The sequence below is a fragment of the Anas platyrhynchos genome, chromosome 5 (assembly GCF_047663525.1).
Source record: "Anas platyrhynchos isolate ZD024472 breed Pekin duck chromosome 5, IASCAAS_PekinDuck_T2T, whole genome shotgun sequence".
NCBI lineage: Eukaryota > Metazoa > Chordata > Aves > Anseriformes > Anatidae > Anas > Anas platyrhynchos.
In genome coordinates, this window is record NC_092591.1 from 65,140,561 (window position 1) to 65,163,097 (window position 22,537).

Here is a 22,537-nt window from a genome sequence, read left to right on the forward strand (position 1 = left end):
CAAGAACAGACTTTCACATGTTTTTCAGAACACCTACAAGTAAGTATCAGTTGGGTGTGGTGGCATCCTGTAAAATACCTTTTGTTAAACAGATGGAAATGAAACTTGTGTGCCATCAGCCTCTTGTGGTGGCATGTTGAGAAGTAGCAAAGCTAGTTAGAAAATAATACACATGTACAGATTTAAGAAATGGACAACGTTTCACTGTAGATGTTTATTCTACTTAAAGTAACAAAAACCTGTGAAGTCGTCATATAAAATACAATTTACAGAAATTTCTATCAAGTAAACCTAAACAAACACACTTGCTTTTTGCATACTTTTACGTATATCTTTAAATTAAAAACATCTCATTAAGAAAAATCTTACACCATAGTAGATGTTTGCATTTAATACCGCCTCTTTGCATTTTAACATTTTGTCTACGGGTTCAGAATACAGACCAATATTACTAATAATTAATATTACTAAATAATTAATAATTGATAATTATTAAAATTACTAAATAATTAATAATTAATATTACTAATAATTAATAATTAATATTACCAATCTTCTGTTCAAACTTAATGCAGTTTTATACCTTTTTCAGTGGACAGTCTTATATACACTACCAGCATAAGCAGGGTCTGACAACAGTGACACTTTTTTTTTTTCTTTTTTTTTTTTCAGGAGCAAAACACTTTTAGAGTGGAAAGTACAGGAAAATGGAGACATTTCTTAAATTTCCAGCAAGGTTCTGCCAAAAGAAAACCCAAGAAATGTCCCACATAATTAATTTAAATCGAAGAAATAAATTCCATGGCCCATTTAATAAACTTCTTTTATTTAACAAACTTCTTTTTCTTTCCTTTAGTATACCAATTCATTTGTAGTCTTAGCTCTTTGCCAATAGATGTCTGATTTTTTTAATTTTTTTGCTGGTTATAAAGGTGCTACTTTTATATACTCTTTAATTGCAGGTATGTAAAAATGTGAAATTAAAAACCCCTCATCCACATGAAAAACTAGGTACGTTTTTTTTGTTGTTGTACACTTAACAGATGGATTTCAAAACACAAAATACCTGTATATAAAAAGGAAGATAGTGCACTTTAAGCTTATAACATTCCATTTTCAAATCCTCCGTCCAATAATCAGTAACACTGTTCTTCTGCAGCCTTCTCCTAAATACGCATGACCCTTCCATTGTAAAATAAACAAGACAGCAATATTTGACTCCTTGTTTAAAGCGTGTGCTGTGGGAACAACTTTGACACCAAAATATCACATACATGAGATGTAAAGGTATGGCTCCTAAGGTCTTGATTAAATTCTTTTACAAAATTACAATTCAAGTTACTGGAAAACATAACTTTATAATTTTAAAAAGCAATATGGGCTCTTCTTAGACTTTTTCCATTTCTGTACTGTACATGGAAATTTTAAGATAAAGATGCAAGTAGAAAAAACAAAATCTCAGAACAGGTAACGCTGTGAATTTTTATAAGAAAAACATTATGCACAAAATGCAGCAAGTGAAAGTCCAGTATGTTCTTGCCTTTTACCTATTTGAATATTGTCGTTCACAGTTGTTCAAAAATTGCTAATTTGTCAGTACATTTTGTAAGGCTAGATTTACAACAGCATTTTTGCAAAGGTGAGAATATACAGTATATACAGAAGACATTGACTCAGTCCTTGCAGTGGTGTATATTATCTATGGAAAATATAACAGCAGTTATAGTTCTATGACTGATTAGTGGAAGATGAAGCTTCTGCTTCTGTTGGTTTCTGACCTTCCTTAGGTGTTTCTGGCTTCATCTCTTTACCGATCTCCCTACTTTTACTGCGATCTTTCCGATCTTTTCCTCTTTCACGATCTCGATCTCTGTCTCGATCTCGCTCTTTTTCCCTGCTTCGATCCCGGTCTCGGTCTCTGTCACGATCTCTGTCTCTGCTTCTTGATCGTTCTCTGTCACGTTGGTTTCTGTCTCTGTTTTTATCCCATTCTTTGTCTCTGTGTCTCTCCCAGTCCCTGTCTCTGTTCCAGTTTCTGCCACGGTCTGTTTCCCAAGGTCTGCCATGTTCTCGATCCCTTTGTCTTTCCTCAAAGGGTCTGCTTTGTCGATTATCTGCTTGCTGAGGCTCTGGCTGATCTAAAACCTTGTCTTTACTTCCTCCTTCGTATCTCTCTCTCTGTCTCCCTTCAAATGTCTGGCCTCTAAATTCAAGATTTTTGCCTTCTCGGAAGTCAGATCCTGACCACTGTCCTTCTGACTCGGGCCCTTGCCCAGGAATACCAGAAAGAGGTGCAGACGGCCCAGCTTCCTCCCACGTCTCCTTTCTGTGGCCTGGTGGATGACTGGGAAGGTCCAGGAGTGGTCTTGGGGTTGGCTTCATATTTTGTGGCGACTGTGGTCCATGCTGTGTAGAAAATAAGGAAGGAATGGGACCCTTTTGACTTCCCAATCTTCCAGGGGCAGATCCTCTTTGTCCATCGTTATTTGGAGAAACATGCTCTTCTGAGAACTGTGGCGCTGGGCCTCTAAAATTAGCTCCATGAGGTCCTCCGTGTGCATTGAGCATCAGTGGTGCTGGAGGTCCTCCTTTCTGCCCAGACAAAGAAAACGGACCTCCAGCTCGGTTCTCCTCAAAGTGCTGTGGGAGAGGTCCACCCTCACCCTGAACTGGTGCAGATTCAGTTTGTTCTACAAATTGATGAGGCTGAGGGTTTCTTTGTTCTTCGTATTGCACCGCAGAAAGACCCCTGTCTGGTTCAAAGTGACCAGGTCCCTTTTCCTGAGAAGTAAACATTGGATTTGCCTCGTTTGACCAGGATACTTTGTGCATATCTTGCAAAGACTGACTGTCATTAGATGTGGAGAAATTAGGCTGAAAAGACGTACTTGGAGGTGTCGGAAGCAGCACTTTACGTAAAGGCCTGGATGTAGAAGGTTCTGCAGAAACTGCTTGACTCACATTTTCCAAAGTAACTTGAACAGTATTTTCAAATTTGCTATTAGGTGCCTCTTTTTGGAGCACTGCAGGAGGCTTTTCACTGGAAACCCAGTTATCACCACCGTAACTAAGCTGAGTAGCAGGAATTAAAGTTTTATCTTCCTTACCAAGTGAAGTCTGCAAAGTGTTTGGAAAACTCGCTTGAGGGTCACAGCTCTGGTTTAAAACTTGTGCTTGCTGATTGGAAGATGAAGGTAAATCTACTTTTTGCGCAGCCTCTTGGTCCTGATGGAACAATTCAGTCTCTATTAGGGAAGATTTTGGTGGAGGTGACATTAAAGCATCAGACACCGAGAAGTGAGCCACTGAAACACCAACAGCTGCTCGTTGTTGTCTGAGGGCTTCTTCTTGCTCCTCAGTTTGTCGTTTCTGCTCTTCTAATTGTTTGTTTAATTCTTCTAACATTTTTTGCAGTTCCACCAAGGATGAAGACGCAGATAAATGTGGCACATACGAGGCAGGTGTTTCCACGGAAGTGTTTTTAGTGTCTGTATACATTTTGTTAGGTAAATCATCAACCGTAACTTTTGCTTCCTCCAAGATAGTTTTGTCTTCCAGATCATAGGCCTCGTCCTTTAGTTCTGCTGTGTTACTGGGCTTCTCCACACTATACAGTTTTTTGCTTTCACCGGTCTGCATTTCAAAAGCTTTCTCTGGATCATCTTCTTCTTCGGTATCGTATGGCCTGTCATCCTCCTCATCTTCTATAGCTTTGTCTTTTGACATCTGTCCAAACTGTTGTGCAATGGGATCTAGCAAAGGAACAGCTGACACACCTCCATCCACAGCTGCTTTAGCTTCCTGATTTGAAGACTGGACAGTTTCAGTCTCCTTAGCAAGAGGTTCAAAAGTCTTCTTTTTACCAAAAAGTGTCTGGGGGATGTACTCAACAGGTGTGGTAGTTTCTGAGGATGAAGAATGCGTAGCAGTAGCACTTGTAGAAGCGGTAGCTGAAACTGGTGGTGGTACAGTACTTGTGGTTCCACTCTTAGTCGAGGACGGTATTTTTAATACTGAAGGTTTAACTGATGAGGTTTCTGGAACGGGAAGTGGGGGTGGAGGTGGAGGAGATCCAGGTAGTGTTGTACTTACAGCTGAGTCTCCCGAATACAGTGTGTATTTCGGAGTTTTCTTTTCTTGTGAAGAAGCTACTGGCCCCTTAGAGTACAGCGATGTTTCTGTTTCCTCTTGCACCTGAATTCGGCTGCGCTTTTTCTCTATTTTGTCTGTATCCATGGTAGTAGCAAGACGCTTCCCTTTCTGACAGATAACCAATCCAAGAATTAAATTCGGACGTGAAGACTCGAGACCTGAAAGGAAACACAAAGATTGCATGTGTAAAAAAACTACTATTTTTTATCTGTGTTCTCAATAGGGACTTATCATTTTATATAATGGCAGCTATGAGTCATAACAGTAACAGTTCTTCTAAATTTCATGCAGTGACATTATCCCATAAGCCTATGTGTCTATATTTAATTACTATTTATATAAATTTGTATACAGTAACTAAAAATGTTTTAATTCTTTCCCTGATATTTTTTTAATATTGCAGTAACAGGTGAATCTTACTGAAAGATGTCCTTGTAAATGTCTTTGCTGTTCAAAAATTAAAGAAAGTTTTCCTATTTTTGTATTATTACTTTCTACTTATTATTGTCCACTTCCTCCCCCAATCAAATATTTCCTTTCTAAATGCTTTGCAAATACCTTATATACACAGAGATACTGATAAGTGAGAAAACCTGGACAAGCAATCTAACTTTCTGTAGGGCTACGTTGGAATTGAAGAACTAGAAATAAAGAGAAAAAAACTAATGCTATTAAAACAAACAAACAGACAAACAACAACAACAAACACTTCACTTTCTGTTACAAAGAAAGCACGAGGCATTGTTAAACTTAATAATTACATTTCTGTTCTAATCTGTGCTAAAATACCGGACTGACATTTACACCATTCCATCAAGGTGACTTTTAACACCGTTGTAGAATTGAGTTTGATGCCACAGACCCTTCCCTAAGTAAGAAATGTGAGCAGAATTACTCCATTGTGAAAGCTTCAGGCTTGAATCCCTGGAGAAGCATTTCCAGAAATGACCAGAAAGTTTCCCATAAAGAGGAAAAATGCAAACAGCTGAAGGTCCGTTTCACATTATTGTATTCCTTCCTTGTACATTCACATTTCCCACAGGCGCTCGTGGAAGACAAATACAACCAGAATAAAGAGCAGGGAATAAATCCTTTAACATACAGTCAGTGGCAAATGTAGAAAAAACATATAAAGAGAGGATTTTAACTTCTGGATTTAGTGACTTGAGATCCTCATTTGGGAGCCATATTAATATTTGCATCCAGCAAGGAACCAATAATACAGAAATGAAACTAACAGCAAAGAGATTTACTGTGGTTATACGATGAGGACTCTAAAACCTACACTGTCCCTTATATTCATGACCCTTAAGTAAGAGTTTAAAAGAGGTGTAATATATGAATTTATGTATATCTTTAGTCTCTTACTAAACAAAACCAACTGCTCACTAAGGAACAACTTATAAATAACTAATTATTGCCACTGAAAACTTCTTGATACCAGCAAAAACCCAAACTTCCCATAGTTGCAGATAAATTCTATTTGCCATTACCAGTCATAAGTATGAACCTTTGCTGAAACAACGGAATTCAAAGTTTTAAGGGGGCTCCTAAATTTACTATCTTATGAGAAAATTACATCAGCTGTTTTTATTTGTATAGCTGAAATTATATTCACGTACGCTAAGAAAGAATGAAATGAGGTAAGCCTATTTCTTAAGTTCAATGTGAGGTTTCCTCAGCAAGAGGATTATAACCAGGTAAATCAAGACGATGACTTCTTCAACACAGCTTCATTAAGCATAAATATTTCATTAAGCAGTAACCTGCCTAAATTCTGAAATTCTGTGTTCTTCTGACTGTGACTGGTAATAGTGCAGCACGCCTGTTTTAGCCACAGAATGGAGAGACCAGCAAAATCTGGTTACTCACTAGAAGGTCTTTGCAAAAAGACAGAAAAAATTGGGGCCAATGCAAAATCTACTTGAAGTTTCCTATCAGAAGCAGCTCTCATTTTAAGTATTTTGAAAAAAAATAACACTGAAATTTGATTGAATGCATTCTAGTTCCACAGCTGATTTCAGATTACTTCAAAGTTCAGTGTTTGAGTTTTACATAGTTCTGTGGTTGAGAGGATGTTGGCCATGCTGGTTTAAATAAACTTCTATTTTTCATTTAGTAGCACATATTATTTCCTACTTGTACATTTAAAATTCAGTGCCAAGTTTTTTCCTCCAGATATAGTATTTCAGTATTTTGTGTTGCCAATTTTCACTTTCTTCCATGGTTAGAAATATATATATATACACACACGAATTATCAATGCATCAAGAAAATGACCTAGCTATACTAACCAAAACTAAGACTTGCTTATAATTTAGTTTGCTTATAATTCTATACAGATTGCCCTTGTGAGAGGGCAGGGACGGCAAGATGTACAACGAAAGGAGGCAGGACAGGAACTAAACAAGTAATTATCTTTGGTGAATCTAAGATTATTTGGAAAGGATCACAAATCCTTGATTCACCCAGTTAAAAACTCCTTTCAACCCACTGCCTAAAAGCAATCCTAGCAATTCTGATCACTATAGTTTACTACCCCAGATGAAGTTACATTAATACATAACATCAGGGCATAGCTCAAAAGACAGCTTACTTGGGAAGACTGTGTACACTCTGAAGAGACTCAATAGTTAGGTATGATTCACTCTGAGTGACTGCTTTACATTTTTTCTTTATCAGCATGTGAGTAAGGACTCCACATTTGGTCAGCATCGACCCGTGCAGAGGATCTCTCAAATCTGTGTTCACCCTACAACTCCTCGTAAGCATTCACTGTTCTTCTGTCGTTAACGTATTGGTTATCTGCCCTTCTGCAGAGACCTGTGATTTATCCAACTAGTCACAACATGCATCTCAAACACTGACTAATTGAAACGAGCAGGTTTCAAAAATCTATTGGACTGTGTATCTAAAATTAACAGCAAAACGATAGAAAAACAGTTCTGAATCCCTGTAAGAGACAGAGATCATCGCTAATAAAATCAGAGTCAAACTTAAACACACGTTCAAGATAAATTCCAAAGCTAAATTAACAACGGTTATAACTGAATCTGTTTAGTTTGGTCAGAGAAGAAATCCATTACAATTTTACATTTTGATACTGTAGTTTTCAACAGATGCCTAACCCAGTTTCTAAATTCATTCAATCCAAAGCGATCACACAGTAAGTGCTTCTTTTGGATGGAAATATACAGCCAGACCAGCACTTCAAAGCTCAGTCCCATTCCATTTCCATATCCGTAAATAGGTTTCAATATCCATAAATAGGTTAAGTGCCTAATTTTAGGTAATAACTACATGAAAATGTTGGCTGCAGTCTCCAACTATTGCTCAATAACTATCTTTCACAAGCAAGCATTTTAAGTGCTGCAAGCTATGTTAGTAGCTTTTGATGCTAAATTATTTATAAAATATTGTTAAATGCATTCTGCATTTGAAGACCACGATGGTGTTATCAAGTTACATCCTGTAATTAAATCTATTTAAACAAGATGTATTACATATTACTATGGGATTAATATTTTTTTTTTCGTTAAATACGTTTTTTATTTTCATGAAATCAGTTTTGCAGTATTTATCTACGTAATGGCCACATATTGTCCCTACCATCCGCAGCTGCTAGGAAGTTAACTGTACCACTAAGGATACATCCCTAATTTCTGTACACTGATGGCAAAACTTAGGGAACAGACCTATGCCACACTTTTAACTGCAGAGACCAATAGAACAATTTTAACTGCAGAGACCAAAGCTGTAATCATTATCAACACGCCGTTTAAATACTTGTCCCAGTTAATTGTGAAAGCATGATTGAAAACTATCAAGTTGGTGTATCTGGATTCAGTGATAGAGATCACTTCCACCGCTGTAACACTGCTGCACATTACGGTACATTTGCTGAATGGGAGTGGCTGACATCAAAAATATGTTGTTCTACTACTGCTGCTTTCCATACTGCTATGAGTACTCTAAATATCTTGAAGAGATTTCATGCCTTCATACTTAAAAACACTTCCAAGCTTAAACTAACGGAAGAGATACTGCGGCATGCCCGCTGCTGATACACTTTTTAAATTAAAATTCTTCTATTTTAAATAGGTATGGTACCCGATACATTTCCAACATTGCCAATAAATCCCTCCATAAGTGCGTCTTCCTAGTGCTAATAATGACTGATTATACCTTTTAATTTTTTTTCAAAGTGTTTTCAGATCTACAGATGAAAGTGCTAAATAGTGTTGTGTGTATGTGAAACGAGACAAACAAATTCACATACAGTAAACTACCAGAAAAAAAAAAAAAAAAAAAAAAAAAACACAATGCTGAACTTCCCACCAACAGATAATATCTGGTAATAAATATCTGAGGTGGTTGAAGTGAATAAATGTGAATATCCTTCCACGTTCCTCTATATTTATATCACCCATGACAAAGTTTTGTAGATCTTCTAGGCACTACAGCAGGTCAGAGGTCCTCAGTTGTGTTCCAAATCCAGTCCATCAGAAAACAGGATTCATAACAGATTCATAATCCGTATGCACCTGATGGAGCTGGTTGATACAGCTGGAATATCTTCCAGCTAGGACTTCTGGAGTGATGGGATTATTGTCCTCCCCCTCCTCCCGCCCCCAGTCATATTTATCAAAGTATCTTACACTGTCATGTTTTTTGAGTACTTGCTAAACTCTATTTGAAGGTACACAAATTTAAGGATACAATGACCACTTTCCAAAAAATATCTTTATTGGGTATAAAAAACAGTAAATTCCGTCAGATGTCAGTAACAAGTATGTATTACAAGTCTTTTACGCTGCGGTATTAATACATGCCTGCAAGTGTTTATACCTATGTTTCTTCTGGGCAATTACCTCCAGTTTTGAAAGAACTTTTCCTATTTACATTTTGTAAAAACCAGCCTGACATTCCTCATTTCTATACTAATACTAACAAGTCTGTCTACTTTTGCCAGGCCTCCACTTTAAAAGCTTCATTTGAAATGAAATCTACAACAGAAATATAAAAGATAATGTACAAGGACAGCCTATGTTTGCTCAAGAATGCAAGGAGGGGAAGATCATTGAAATGCTTCCCTAGAGCAGGTTAAGACAGGCTCAGAGTGTATGAGAAAAATCTTGTCCAAGAACACAAAGCAAGCGCCCTTTGCAATTTCATGCAGGAAAGAAGAGTATTTTCCTAGCATTACATTACTTGTTGGTGGTGTTTTTTTGTTATTGTTTTTTGAGTCGTATGCCATTAACATGTGAAAACCTGGCCAGGCAGAACACACCTCTGTTTATGAATATAAGCCCTGAGAATGCTTTATTGAGTTTAGTCCTAAACTTGTATTTGGGTAGCAGAGGACAGTCAGCTTGTCAGAAAGGTCAGCTCCTTACATGTTTTAGTGTGTAATTATTTTGCGCTGTTTAGTATTTTGCAAACCATCCTTACAACAATGAAGTATTGCCTTCATTGTAACCTGTAGCTCTTAAGCTCCTCAACCTGTTACTCTATATGAAAAAAGGTACTTATTTGGAAACTAAGCATATGCACCGCCTCCATCCTCAGATGAAGGTGACTTCAAATTTTGTAATATAAAGGTGTTTCACATCTGAATTCATTCTCATTTCTTCTGTTTCCATGTTCAATGCACAAAGATGGAGCAAATTCGAGCCATACATTACTGCTGATAACTCTAACTAAAAATAGAAGAGCGTAATATATACCAACCTATACCACCTACTGTCTGCCACCTACGCAAAAGGAATTTGCCTGCTCCCAGGCAAACCAATGTTCTGAAGTCAGTGATTTGTCTGGAACTTGATCCAGGTAGCACAGAATATTTCAGACCCCGTGTACATGCAGATTGCATGCACAGCGTAATACATACCATGAGATAACAACAATGTAGTGAAACCATAAACGTTACCTTTGTCTTCAGAGATTTCTTGACTGCTCCGTGGGATAAGAGTCTCCTATGTGATTTAGGGGACAGCACATGGCTTGTAGGGACCTAAAACTTGGTGGATTTATGGGTTGTTGAAAGTAGGGTCGGTTGAATGTTCTGATAATGTTTGCTTGTTTGTCTCAATATAGTGGCTGTTCTATGTACTCCATTTGATGGGTAAACAAATCCTGCTAACAGCAGAGATTTATCTTGTTGGAAAGGCTATGTGAGTTTCAGACCATGTCACCTTGAGATGATTGACTTTGCAATTTTTTCCTATATGCACACTTTTAAAATGTTTTTATAAAATTATGTATTTTTTAATTCTGCTTACATTAAACATTCAAAACCAATTGGTCTCTGATTTACTCGTTTTGTAATTTTACCTAGCAGTTAACCTCCCCTAAATTTTGTGCTTACCTGGTCCCTTAAAGGGCAAGAGGTTGGAAGGAATTGGGTCCTTAGAACTCAGTGGGATCAGGTAGAGATTCTTGACATGTCTGTTGTTATTAGTTACAACACCAAAACAACGACGACTGCTAAAATAGGAGTAGAGAGAGATATAGGCAACTTCTTCTTCTTCTGTGGCAGGATGGAAACGAATCAAACGAATCAAAAACAATTCCTGAAATACAAAATCAAAGTGGAAAAATTCAACCTGTAACACATCAGCAAATAAAATCGTTTTCCACTTTCATCCAATATAGGATGAAAGTCTGGAGCAGCTTTAAACCAAGATTTAAGAAAATACTGTCATTCAATTGGTAATATTAAACCAGAATCAATTTTGTCATTTTCAGAAAGACCAACTATTTACGTATCTCACATCAAGCTACACCTCTTTAGGTTCAGAATATTCAAATAATTATGAAAGAAATGGAAAATTCTTAGATTATATTTGCATACTGGGCTTCATTTTTACTAAATCCATAAGGGTTTTAGTAGTAAAATTTATTACATACGCTTACTAATAATTTCCTAGTCTTTTAAAATTGAATTTCTATCTTCAGTAACTGAATAAATAGATTGTTTATATTCAATCATTAAAAAACAATAGGTTGTATGAATGTTTAACTACTACACAGGGGAAAGACGATTGGCAGCTCAACAGGCAAACCTGTTTCTTCAATAAATCAAAAATTTCAATGGAATAAGTGGTAGCAGGAGTTTTCTAGGTATGATCGACATCAATATAAATTAGTAACAAGGAAATTCTATCAAAAGCTGCTGTATATTTCTTCCTGGTTTTCCAAAGGATTTTAAGTAAATACCTTACAAAGTGAAGATTTGAGTTTGCCAACATAATCCCAGACTGCCTTCGGTGAGATCTTCCCACCAATCTGAATCGTGTCTGGTAAATCCTAAACAAGAAGCATTACATGGTCGTATAAGAAAAGGAAAGAGAGGCTACAGTTTTGAACCAGCACAGATTGCCCCATCCCAGTAGCTTAGGCGATAATACAGTACTATGTTTTACTGAACTTGCACATATACATTCCTAATTTCAGACAGGCTGTTTCCAAAACGCAAGGAGTTCATTATGGCATATTACTGGAAGGCTGGCAGTACACACAAAACGGAAAAAGCACTGCCTGACGAAGATAGCAGTGGAAGGTCAAATACTTTTGTATGCCTATCAGCCGATTCTATTTGTTAGCTTTGCTTTTACAGGGAACCTGTTATATGTAGTATAGCTTTTATCTACGCTTTCAATTGATCTGAAATTTTTGCACCCATATGAATTCTAGTTAGCTTCCTGTCATGATGACAGTGAAACCTGTTTTAGCAAAAACAACAAGAGAGCCACCAACCCTCCTAAGAAAAGACCTAAACTACACGCCTGAAACCCTCAATCACAACAAATACACTTCTTCAGAGAAGTTAAGTAACTGCTCAGTTGTTTCATCACAAGCTGTCATACTACCTAATTAGTTGAATGTACACCCTCCCAAAATAGAAAAGCAGTTGCATCAAAGTTAATCAAAGGATGATATTTTTAATAAATGGCCAAACTTTTCTAATAGATCACATCAGTGATCCATCCATCTGTTTGTGAGCAGAACAAGGCATCTCTTTCAAAACACATGCTGATGATGCTTCTCGTCAAAAACTGATCTTGAAATCAAGCTATTATTCTATGTTAGATACTAACATATATAGAAACATATTAACAGACATGAGAATTCTTCACAAATAGGTGAGGAATTTTTTTTAAAAGGCTTTCTCTCCTCCCCCCTGCCTCAGGCTACTGTTCCTATTACTAAAGGAGATTACTAAAGGGATGCAATTTTTTTTTTTGTTACACGTCCAATATAACACCATACACAGTGACCCCAGCCTTTCTAACAACAGGAACTGCAATACATTCTAAACGCATAAACATGTCAGTGCTAACCTCACTAAGATAATCAAAGCACCCGGAGACAGGATATGCTTTAGTGATAAATTTGGCCACACTCTGCAGATTAATAAATCCTTTCCAAATGGTGTTGAGGCGAGAGAGGAAGAGAGAAGTATCGCTGCCTTGAGGTGAGCGTGGCTCAGCAACGCTGCAAAACAAATCCAAAAGAGAAACGTTATAGAGCACAGTAAGAATGCTTCCTTCTTCTTCTTTTCTTCCCTCCTCTTATTGATCAATTACTTTATTTTAAAAAAGCAAGTAACAGAAGCCTTAGTAAATGCTTTGTTAATGTTTTCCACTTTCATCCAATATAGGATGAAAGTCTGGAGCAGCTTTAAACCAACCCTCACAAACACTTAATATATTTGAATGCACATGCAGATTTAAAGTCAAATATCTTATAAGTTTTATTTCTCTGTTAAAACACATTGAAGAATTTTTACTGTCAATATATAACGATGCTCAGAAAATTTTACCAACTAGAGAAGTTAAACAAGGAGATGACAAATTAAAAATTTAAAGTTCAGGTAATCGCATTGAAAGTTGAACATGCCTTTTGATTATTGGCAGGGGAGGGTAAGAAGCAAAGGGGGACAAACAAACTGAACATAGCGAGACCAGAGATTCAGTGGCTTAGCTTACTATTAAATATACACACCTGATATTGGGTGACTGATGAACAGCTAAGTATCTTGGATCTGCTGAGGACGATGGCTTTGTTAATATTGATTTGGGGACAGTCATAACTGGTTTTGACATTTCCTGCTTTGTCTCCCCTGTTAAAACTTCACCAGATGCAGTACCAGAACGCAGGGCTGTGGTCGTAGTACCAGAGGAGCCGCTCATTGGTGTTCTAGGCTCTCGGCCAGAAACTGTTACAGTTGTGACAACTGCACCAGTGCAAGAGGCAGAAAAAGTCGAAGGTTCTTCAGATGAAGTATCTGTGTTGTCATGGCCTTGGGTTGTAGGAATGTAAGTCCTTTCTAAGCTTGACTGGGAAACTGCTTCTGCTGCAGGTGCAACTTCGGTTTCCTCTGTGTTTTCAGAGGCTGCCTCTTTAGCAGGTTCCGCTGCTGCTGATGGTGCAGAACTTTCATATTTTCGCTGAACTTCTGGTTTAGATTTTGACACTGCTTTTTTAGCAGAAGCCATTAATTTTATCTTCTTCGGTGGTAATTCAACTTCAGATGCTGAAATCTGACCTACAAAATTAATTTTAAAGTGTTTTTGATTACTGTTTAACAATGAAAAGGTCTGAAGAGAAAAACAAGTAAGCAAGCAATGCTCTTAATAATTCTTTTACTTCAGACAAAGTCAACACTGTAGATACCTGTACGGATTTTGCAGTTCAGGTCAAAAAGATGGGCTCGATGTTCATTTGTTGTATCCTTCAACATACTGCTAAAAACGTCTAGAGAAGGAGCACTATTTACATTTTGTACAATTTGGGTTGACTTCTGCTGCTCCTGGAAATGAACAAACACAGAAAACATTCTGGTTGATTGCTAAATTCAATCATAAAAAAATACTTTTGAAACCGTTAATTCCAGTTCTTTAAAAAGATATTAAGGGCTGTGCAGAACTACTGCTCTGAGCAGCACTGACAAAAAGATGGAATTTTGAACTATTCTTCCCCTTTTATCATTTGTTTAAGAATATCATGTCAAACAGAGTTCTCAAATAGTATTTGTCCTCATTTCATTTCATGTAATTCTGAAGTAGATACTATCACATTAACTGCTTCCTGAGAATACAGAATTGTAATACTGATCACATTTTTGGGGGGGAAAACAATTGGCTAAGATTTTGCTGTAAACTGAGGCAAAGGTCTGAAAAACACGCATCATCTGATATTTTAGAAGCACATGCGATATATGCCCGATATTAGGTTGTTGCATTCCTTCAAACCAAAAGGAAAATGCTCATAGCGCACCTACTAGGTGATATTCTTACAGTTCATTGAAACAACCTGCATTTCTGACACAAAATTTGAGGCCCTAGCTAGCATTTATCTCCCTTGGCACCTCCATGCTAAAGCAATAGCTAATACTTACATCAGAATCAGACACCGGGGGAAAGTCTTCCATATTTACATCTGGCACTTGTTCCCGTTTTACAGCTGCTTTCTTGATCTCGTGTGATTTGTTTCTTGACTCTAACATCTGAGAGAAACAAAAACACTTTAGTAACAAGTCTGCATACTGATTTTATAATTTTATTTTGTATTTTCTTATCAGTTGGCTAGTGGAAGAGAAAAAGCTTACGTTATTCATATTTCATTAGGAAGAAAACAATATATTAATTATGGGTGGTAAGGGCTGGTGAAGTTACTGTTAGTTCATATCTAAGGACACACTGGAGAATCGTATTGCTTACCGCTTTGGCTGGTTTCTCCTTCCATACAAACAGTTCTTTAGATACAAGTTCTTCGGGTTTCATTCTCACTAGTTTTGACAGTGAGATTTCTCCACGAAGAACACGATGAAGAAGTCCCTAAAAAAAAACAAAAAAAAACACACTTTGTTGCCATGCTGAATAACTTAAGCAACTAACATGATTTGCAGTGCTGGACTGTCAAAACCCTTTCAGGTTTCTTAATTCCCTATTAAAAATGCCAGTTAATCTTAAGAAAACTTAGCACGGTGCAGCAACCAGAAACTAATGATGAAATCATCATGAAGTATGAATTTTCCACATTACCATAAAATATACTATCAATTCTACTGAACAGGAATTTCGAGAGATGAACTGCCACTCCTGTTTCATATCTATAGTAGAATTTTTTTTAAAGAAATTACGTTGTCTAGTCACTATTCCCATCTGCACCAGCTTCTTTTTCCTTTAAAAGATAAATTATCATGTACACAAGTGGTCTCCCATACAAACCACAGAACGTCACAGAAGAAAAACATTTATTTTTTTTCTAAGAATGCCATTCAATAAACAAATATTTCGCTACAAAGGCCAATCTTAATAAATACACGCGATCCAACTGGACTTCCATTCCAACTGGATTATTTAATATTTGAATGGCTTTCAAACAATTTTTTAGAGCATAATTCATAAGTCTCTCTCTTGAAACTACATATTGATGTATTATTTAAAAAACAGAATATATTTCAGTACGTTTACTGTTTAAGTAAATTCCAAACCTGATTTTTTGGGTCGTCGAGATCGAACATGATTCTACGGTATCTACTCTTGTATCGGTTGTCGGTAACTTGAAACAAATTAAACACCTCCTTTTCAATATTGAGTGCTACTTCCCCTACTTCACTCTCTGTCATGACCAGATCATCACTATCATTGACTCTGTTAAAAACAAGAAAGGGTATGCGCATTTATGTTAGGCACAAATTCTTCAGGCAGCATTCATAAAAACTAAATTTTCAGAGGAAGGAGTTAACCACGCTTTTATTCACTCAGTGAGGACTTCCTTAAAACACATTTCAAAGCCAAAGTCTATCTCAGGACCTCAAAATGTCAACAATGGCAACCTTTTGCTACTGTCTACAGAAGACCACGGAAGACAGCCTTAACGAACTGAAGCCAGGTCAGTCCTTACAAATCCTCCTACTCGTGACACTGCAATTAGTTTTCTGTTGTTGTTTTTTGTCATGAGCTACTGAGGGAGCTAAAACACTTCAGTTTTAATCTTAGACCCTCCACTGTGAACAGCATTTCTATTTCAGAGACACTACCAGAGCACAGTGGCCTAAGTCTTGACAGCTGACAAGAGCTTTAATATTTGTGGGACAATGTTTCAGCTTTTTTTTTTTTTTTAAGAAAAAAAAAAAAAGTAATACAGTTGCTAACTTTGGGAGAAGAAGGAACCTCTGCCTCAGCAAGCCCTTGCAACCTTTCACTGTGATATTCCCTACACTATGCTTCGTACAACCCCTACATCTCCAAACACCACCATTGCCAGATATCAGCTTCAGGTCACCTGCATTATAAACATCTCTATGCTGTGATTTAATTCTTCAACTGTAATTGTCTCTCACTACAAATGGGATAGTGACGTTTTTTTAAAGGCTTTTTCACATGCCCAATTATTTGGCATCAGATTTTTTATTTTTAATAAAGCTCTAATGCTAAAAATACTTGTAGTAATTTCTAGCACAAATTAAATCCCTTAGTATCACTTAGCAAGAAAGAAACAAAACTCTGCAGGCTAACCCTTTACTTCTAGTTGTAGTTTCCTATATAAAATAAGTGCTTTGAATTCCCACCCACCTCTTCCATAACATTTCTTTTAGGGACTGACGAATATATTGTCGAATCTGCGAGTTGGGCTGCGACTGGATAGGGCTAGCTTGTGTTTTTGCTTGACTACTTCCAGATGCAGTAGCTGTTAAAACAAAGAAGAAAATGCAGTATTAAATGCTTAACATTATAACTTCCTGTTTATGAAGACCAGCTGTCAACCTATAAGGAAGTCTGTGAAATACCTCTGGAGAACTACCAAGTATATAATTTAAGCCATTCATTTTTAAAGCCTTTTTAAAAAATGTGTAAAAGTTGACTTTTTTAAGAAGAAGTTTGCCTTTGATCCTGCAGAGAGCACTTCTCAGAGACTGTCTGAAGAGTTTAAAAGAGTTGCATTTTGGTTGTAAAGGTTGAAAATCTCAGTCACAAGCTATGCAAGAAAATTAAAAAAAAAAAAAAAAGACACCACCTTCAAAGATTCCTGAGTTGGACTTCATGATTAAACTTCAAAATAAACAAACAAACATTTCACAAAGTATATATACGTTCAAGCCATTTGGTTGCTAGTATGAGTATCACACTGTCGCTATAAACTATCAGATCTTCTCATTTACTTTCCAGTTAAACTCTAGATTTAATACTATAATATTTAATAATTAAATATTAAAACCATTGCTCAAACTGCGGCTATTTAATTCCCACCAACTATTCCATTCACAATATCCCAAACTGCCATTTAATGTTTTTTCTAACATCAATATATTGACAATACACATAATGCACAAGAAAATTTACAAATTACAAGCGAAGACTCCATATACTGAAGTTATAAATGCACAGGACTTTAAAAACAAGCATTTCTGTAGGTTGCATTTCACCTGTCCACATTTTGGCACTGACGGGAACAGTTCAGCAAAACGTAATAAGCCAAAACACACTCTCCATCCAGCAAACGTGATGTGCTCCACTTCAGTTTGCCAGAAGTATCGTTTACAGGACATCAGAGTTACCGTGGGCAGAGTTACCGTGACACATTTGTTGTGACAGCACAAAGGTTCCGAGGGAAACCAAGAAACAACTCCTGAGATGAAGTTGTTCTGATTAGAAAAGCTAAAGTTAATTCCCCAAAAGTCTTTTTTCTCCTCATAAATCTGCATTTGACTACTGACCAGTTTGTGATTTCTTAATTTTTTAATTATTATCTGATGTTTTTAGCTAGCAAGGTCTTGTAATCAGAATTAGTCCCACAGCCCCATCTGCAGAGAGCTATGTGCTTCCCGAGAAGGATGCAGAAATTCAACTCTGGTTAATTTCACCACAAACCAAATGGACCCTTTTGGTCTTCCATACCTGCTACAGTGAGAGCAGACATTATCAGGAAGGGCCTAACAACCGATTTTTCTCAGACTTGAGGGGGACAAAGGTAGGGAGCGCCCTTCTGAAGCCCAGTTCGCCCAGTTCAAGAAATCCTCTAACAGCATACTGTTTGAATAGAAATACACCTCAGAAAGGGGAAGATTTGGATTACCTAAGAAACAATGTCACTACTCATTTCTGAGTGAAACAGCCTTCCCACCTTGGCCGGTCGTTAAATTCTGTTAGACGCTGAGCATTTGTAGTAGGCACCTCCAGCAGAACGCAAGCTTGTAACGAGCTGCACTACACTGCCTCTTACTGCCAGCATGTTTCACCACCAATACACAAGCTGGTGGTTAAGATGAACCATAAAACCGATGCTGTACCTGAATTTTCATAAGGCTAGGCAGAGAAGCAGGTGCTAAACATTGCCTGGAATACAAAGTGAAGAGGAGGATGCAGAAGCACTAGCTATGTGGATCCACTGTGAGTGGATGCCTTGCTAAAGCTTTCTGAGTGAAAATTATCTGAAGTGTAAGATGAAACACACTACATTAAATCATTCCAAAGAGCGTGAAGATCTTACTAGAGATTGAACTTCTTGTTCACCCACTGTTCCCGTACTTTTCCCTAGGGACTGGTCTCAAGTACTGACAAACTGAACACAAACCCGGGGGATGTTGAGCTGGACTCACACGGACTTCTCTTCTGTTTCTATTATCTCCCAAAGCCTACCCCACTAACCTTACACTATCCGTCAGGAGGCATTGAGCTATCCCAGGAAGGAGAACAGGGATCAGAAACTATCAGTGACATTTTCAGTTTGGTCTAATGAGGCACCTGGAACTTAAGACACTGAGGTAAAAAGCTGAACTACTTTGAATGAACAGTCTTGAAAAGCTAGAAGATGAATATCCAAAATATGTGTACAATAAGGTTGTGAGAATTTCTCTACTTCTGGTTCCTGGTTTATCTTCTGCCCAGACTTGTCTCTTCAGGCCGGTGGGACAGCGCACCTCTGTCTCACTACGGAGCGGCAGGACAGCACAGCTCAGGGTTCAAAATGACCACAGTACAATTCGGTCCTCGGTGCTATGAGTTTAGTTCTTTTGGGTTGCAGCAGAAGTACAAAACATGAAATACTAAGCTTACATTCCGTACTTACAGTTTTATCATCTGTTCAAATTAGTTAACAAGCACGCTGATAGAACTAAGAACAGCAGTTAAGATATTGTGTGTATAAAAAATATATCCGTGCCCCAAACCTTCCTGTGTTCCAACGGCTATATCATGGTAAAACTATATACATGTAAAATAAATAAATAAATGGCACTAGCACAAAGGTAGATTGAAGTTCCCAGGGTTGATAGGCAGCAGCATCAGTATGGGTTCAAGAAGAAAGATGCACAAGCATCCTTTATTCTGCCAGTTCACGTCATGGCTATTTTGAAATGTTTCTACAGTAGAGCACAGAACTCAATGCTTCTTTAGCCAACAGAAAATGAGCAGATATTTCAGCCTCATGGAAGTCTAACAGTCTCACAAACTAAACCACTACTTTATAATTACAACTGTCTACCTAACTACTTGCTGGCAGGGATTCTGCATGTAGTAAAAGATACCTACACTACATAGGCTATTCGGTGTTTCAGAACACCTGTGAAGTACTTTCTCAAATCTGCAGGACACCTCACTACATTTGAAGGATAGTGAAGTGGTGTGTGTGTTTTGACAAAGTATTGAAGGTACTTACATCCTACTGTAGTGGGTTTACGTGGCAAGGTTTTGGTAGCAGGGGGCCATAGGGGTGGTTTCTGTGAGAAAGATCTAGAAGCCGCCCCATTTTTGGGAAGGGCCCCATTGTTTTCCAGATCTGAGCCAATAAGCGATGTTGTTTTGCGCCTCTGTGAGAGCATATTTAAGACAGGGAAAAAACGCTGCGCCACACAGCAGCCGGGAGAGTCAAGGGAGTGAGAAACAGCCTTGCAGGTGCCAAGGTCAGTGTAGAAGGAGGGGGAGAGGTGCTCCAGGCGCCGGAGCAGAAGTCCCCTGCGGCCTGTGGTGAGGACCATGGTGAAGCAGGATGTCCCCCTGCAGCCCATGGAGTACCACGGTGGAGCAGGGTTCCACGCTGCAGCCCGTGGAGGAGACCACGGTGGAGCAGGTGGCCCTGCACCGACGGAGGCTGCCGCCTGTGGAAGACCCCTGCTGGAGCAGATTCCGGGCCGGACCTGTAGCCCGTGGAGAGGAGCCCACGCAGGAGCAGGTGACCTGGCAGGAGCTGCTGCCCGTGGGGGAGCCAGGTTGGAGCAGTTTTCTCCTGAGGGATGGACCCCATGGTATGGACCCATATCTGGAGCAGTTCTGGAAGAGCTGCTGCCTGTGGGAAGCCCACGCCGGATCAGTTCATCAAGGACTGTATCCCGTGGGTGGGACCCCACAGCACAGGGGACGAGAGTGACCGAGAAGGAGCGGCAGAGAAGAAGTGCTGTAGACTGACCATAACCCCCATTCCCCCGTTTCCCCTGCGCCGCTCGGGGGGAGGAGGTGGAAGAGGGTGGAGGGGGGGGAAGGTGCTTTTGGTTTCTTTCCTTTGTTTCTCACTTCTCTCACTTACTAGTAATGAGCAATAAATCTTACTATCTATCTTCTTATGCTGAATCTGTTCTGCCCGTTACAATAATTATTGCGTGATTTTCTTGACCTTATCTCAACCCTAGAGCCCTTTTCACATATTTTCTCCCCATTCCTCTTTGAGGAGGGGGAGTGAGAGAGCGGCTGTGGTGGAGCTCGGCTGCCCACTCGAGCGGAACCATGACACCTACATATGTTAACAACCTCATCTTAAAAAAAAAAAAATAAAACACCCTCATATCCCATTTTGACTATGACAAAATGGATAGGCCCTGACAGATTTTTTTGGTTTACTGACAGGATTAGTGTTCTGCCAGACAATCCAGCTGCACCAACTCACGCTGTCCTTGCACAGCTCTTGTATCCAATGCACAGGAGGGCAGGAGCACACAGCCGAGCGCGGGGAAGGAGCAGGACTGCCTTTTCTGGCAGCAGCTCACTGCCTCATATGAGTCCATTGCCTCAGCTGCAAGGCGAGCATGCCCCCCAGCCAGCACCATCTTCTGATGGGCGCTGTTTCTGGTGCGCGTTTGGAAAAGTTACCAGAAGTGAGTACTCTTTTCAGAGAGCAGTATGCCAACGCAGGAGGGTCCCCCGCCGCCCCTTCAGCCCACCCTAGCGCTGAGGGGACCGAAGGCTCCCCCCGGGCAGCTCCAACCCCGCAAGGCCTACCGAGGAGCCGCCGCCAACAGCCGCTCAAACGCCCCCCTCCCGGTGCCTGCGCCCTGAGGGCGGCTTCGCCAACCGCCATGAGGCGGCGGCTCGGCCCCTCGCCGTCCTGCCGGGCACCATCGGGCTCCGAGCCCCGCAGGGACGGGTGCTGAGCCCTCCTTGCTGGTCCCGGCTTCGAGGGCTTTGCGTTTTGTTTCAGTTTAGGCTGTGGAGAAAGCGGCGGGGTGGGCGCGGAGAGCGCGGTCCGGCGAGGGGAAGGAAGGGGAGCGCTGAGGGGAGGAAGGGCTGCAAAGGTTTGAAGTTTATTGTTTGGTGTTTTTTTTTTTTTTGCTTTTTTTCCGCGTCAAGCCTCCCCATTCGATGCGAATGGTGCAGGAATGCATCGCCTAACACGAGTCGGAGAACCTCAAAGCCTTCGCTGAGGGAACCGCAGCCGCAGAGCAGGCAGCAGAGCTCAGCTGCTGAGCACAACGAGGCTCGCTCATTTCGGCGGCTGTGTGGCCTCAGCCGCTCCCGGTGCCTAAAAATAAAGCCAAAATAAAAATAATAAAAATAAAAAAATAAAAAAAGCCGTATGGGAGCTCAGCGGCCCCGGCCGGGGCTACGCACACGGTCCCGGGGCTGCGTCAGCTGCCCACGCGCGCACCAGCCATCAGGAGGGGAAATCGTGGGAGGAAAAAAAGCCACGATGTTTGGAAATTAACACGTGTGTTTTGTTTCTTTGTCGCAGGGTGCTCTCTCCTCCCTTTCTGCCTTCCCCCCCCCCCAAGGAGCACGTCTCCGCTGCACTGGAGGCAGGAGCCTGCTACACGCAGGTACGGTGGAGGTAAACGCCTTGGGAATGCACCTGTGTGTAAAAACTTACACGGTCGGTGTGTAAACCGACTCAAAAGCCCCTTTCCAGTCTTCTGGAGTTGTCAAGTGGTATTAGCGCATCATGCCATGAAAATGAGCGAGGTGCATTTACGGTTCCTTAACGGTGAACAGATTCTCCAAACTAATCTGTGATAAAAGAGCATTTCCTATAAGGAAAAATAAAACTTTCACCTATCTATTTCACAACAATGAAAGGTTCGGGAATCTAGTATTTCCACAGCTCAACGCCAAAATAGATTACTTAATTATTCATTTCTCCAGATCTTTTTGGTGTAAAATCTGAAAGTAAC

General features: G+C 39.5%; 1 protein-coding gene across 1 annotated transcript in view; it reads right to left on the minus strand.

Moving 5' to 3' along the window:
• Positions 1 to 14,317, minus strand: part of LOC140002617 (uncharacterized) — a 36,363-nt gene extending 22,046 nt beyond the window's left edge. Inside the window, exons 1-6 of the mRNA XM_072038527.1 lie at positions 13,831 to 14,317; positions 13,159 to 13,702; positions 12,495 to 12,648; positions 11,371 to 11,460; positions 10,520 to 10,724; positions 1,735 to 4,310 (exon numbers count right to left, since the gene is read on the minus strand). Coding sequence (XP_071894628.1) covers positions 1,735 to 4,310; positions 10,520 to 10,724; positions 11,371 to 11,460; positions 12,495 to 12,648; positions 13,159 to 13,702; positions 13,831 to 13,993 — 3,732 coding nt within the window. The 5' untranslated portion in view covers positions 13,994 to 14,317. The remainder of the gene's footprint in view (positions 1 to 1,734; positions 4,311 to 10,519; positions 10,725 to 11,370; positions 11,461 to 12,494; positions 12,649 to 13,158; positions 13,703 to 13,830) is intronic.
• Between the last annotated feature and the right edge of the window lie 8,220 nt (positions 14,318 to 22,537).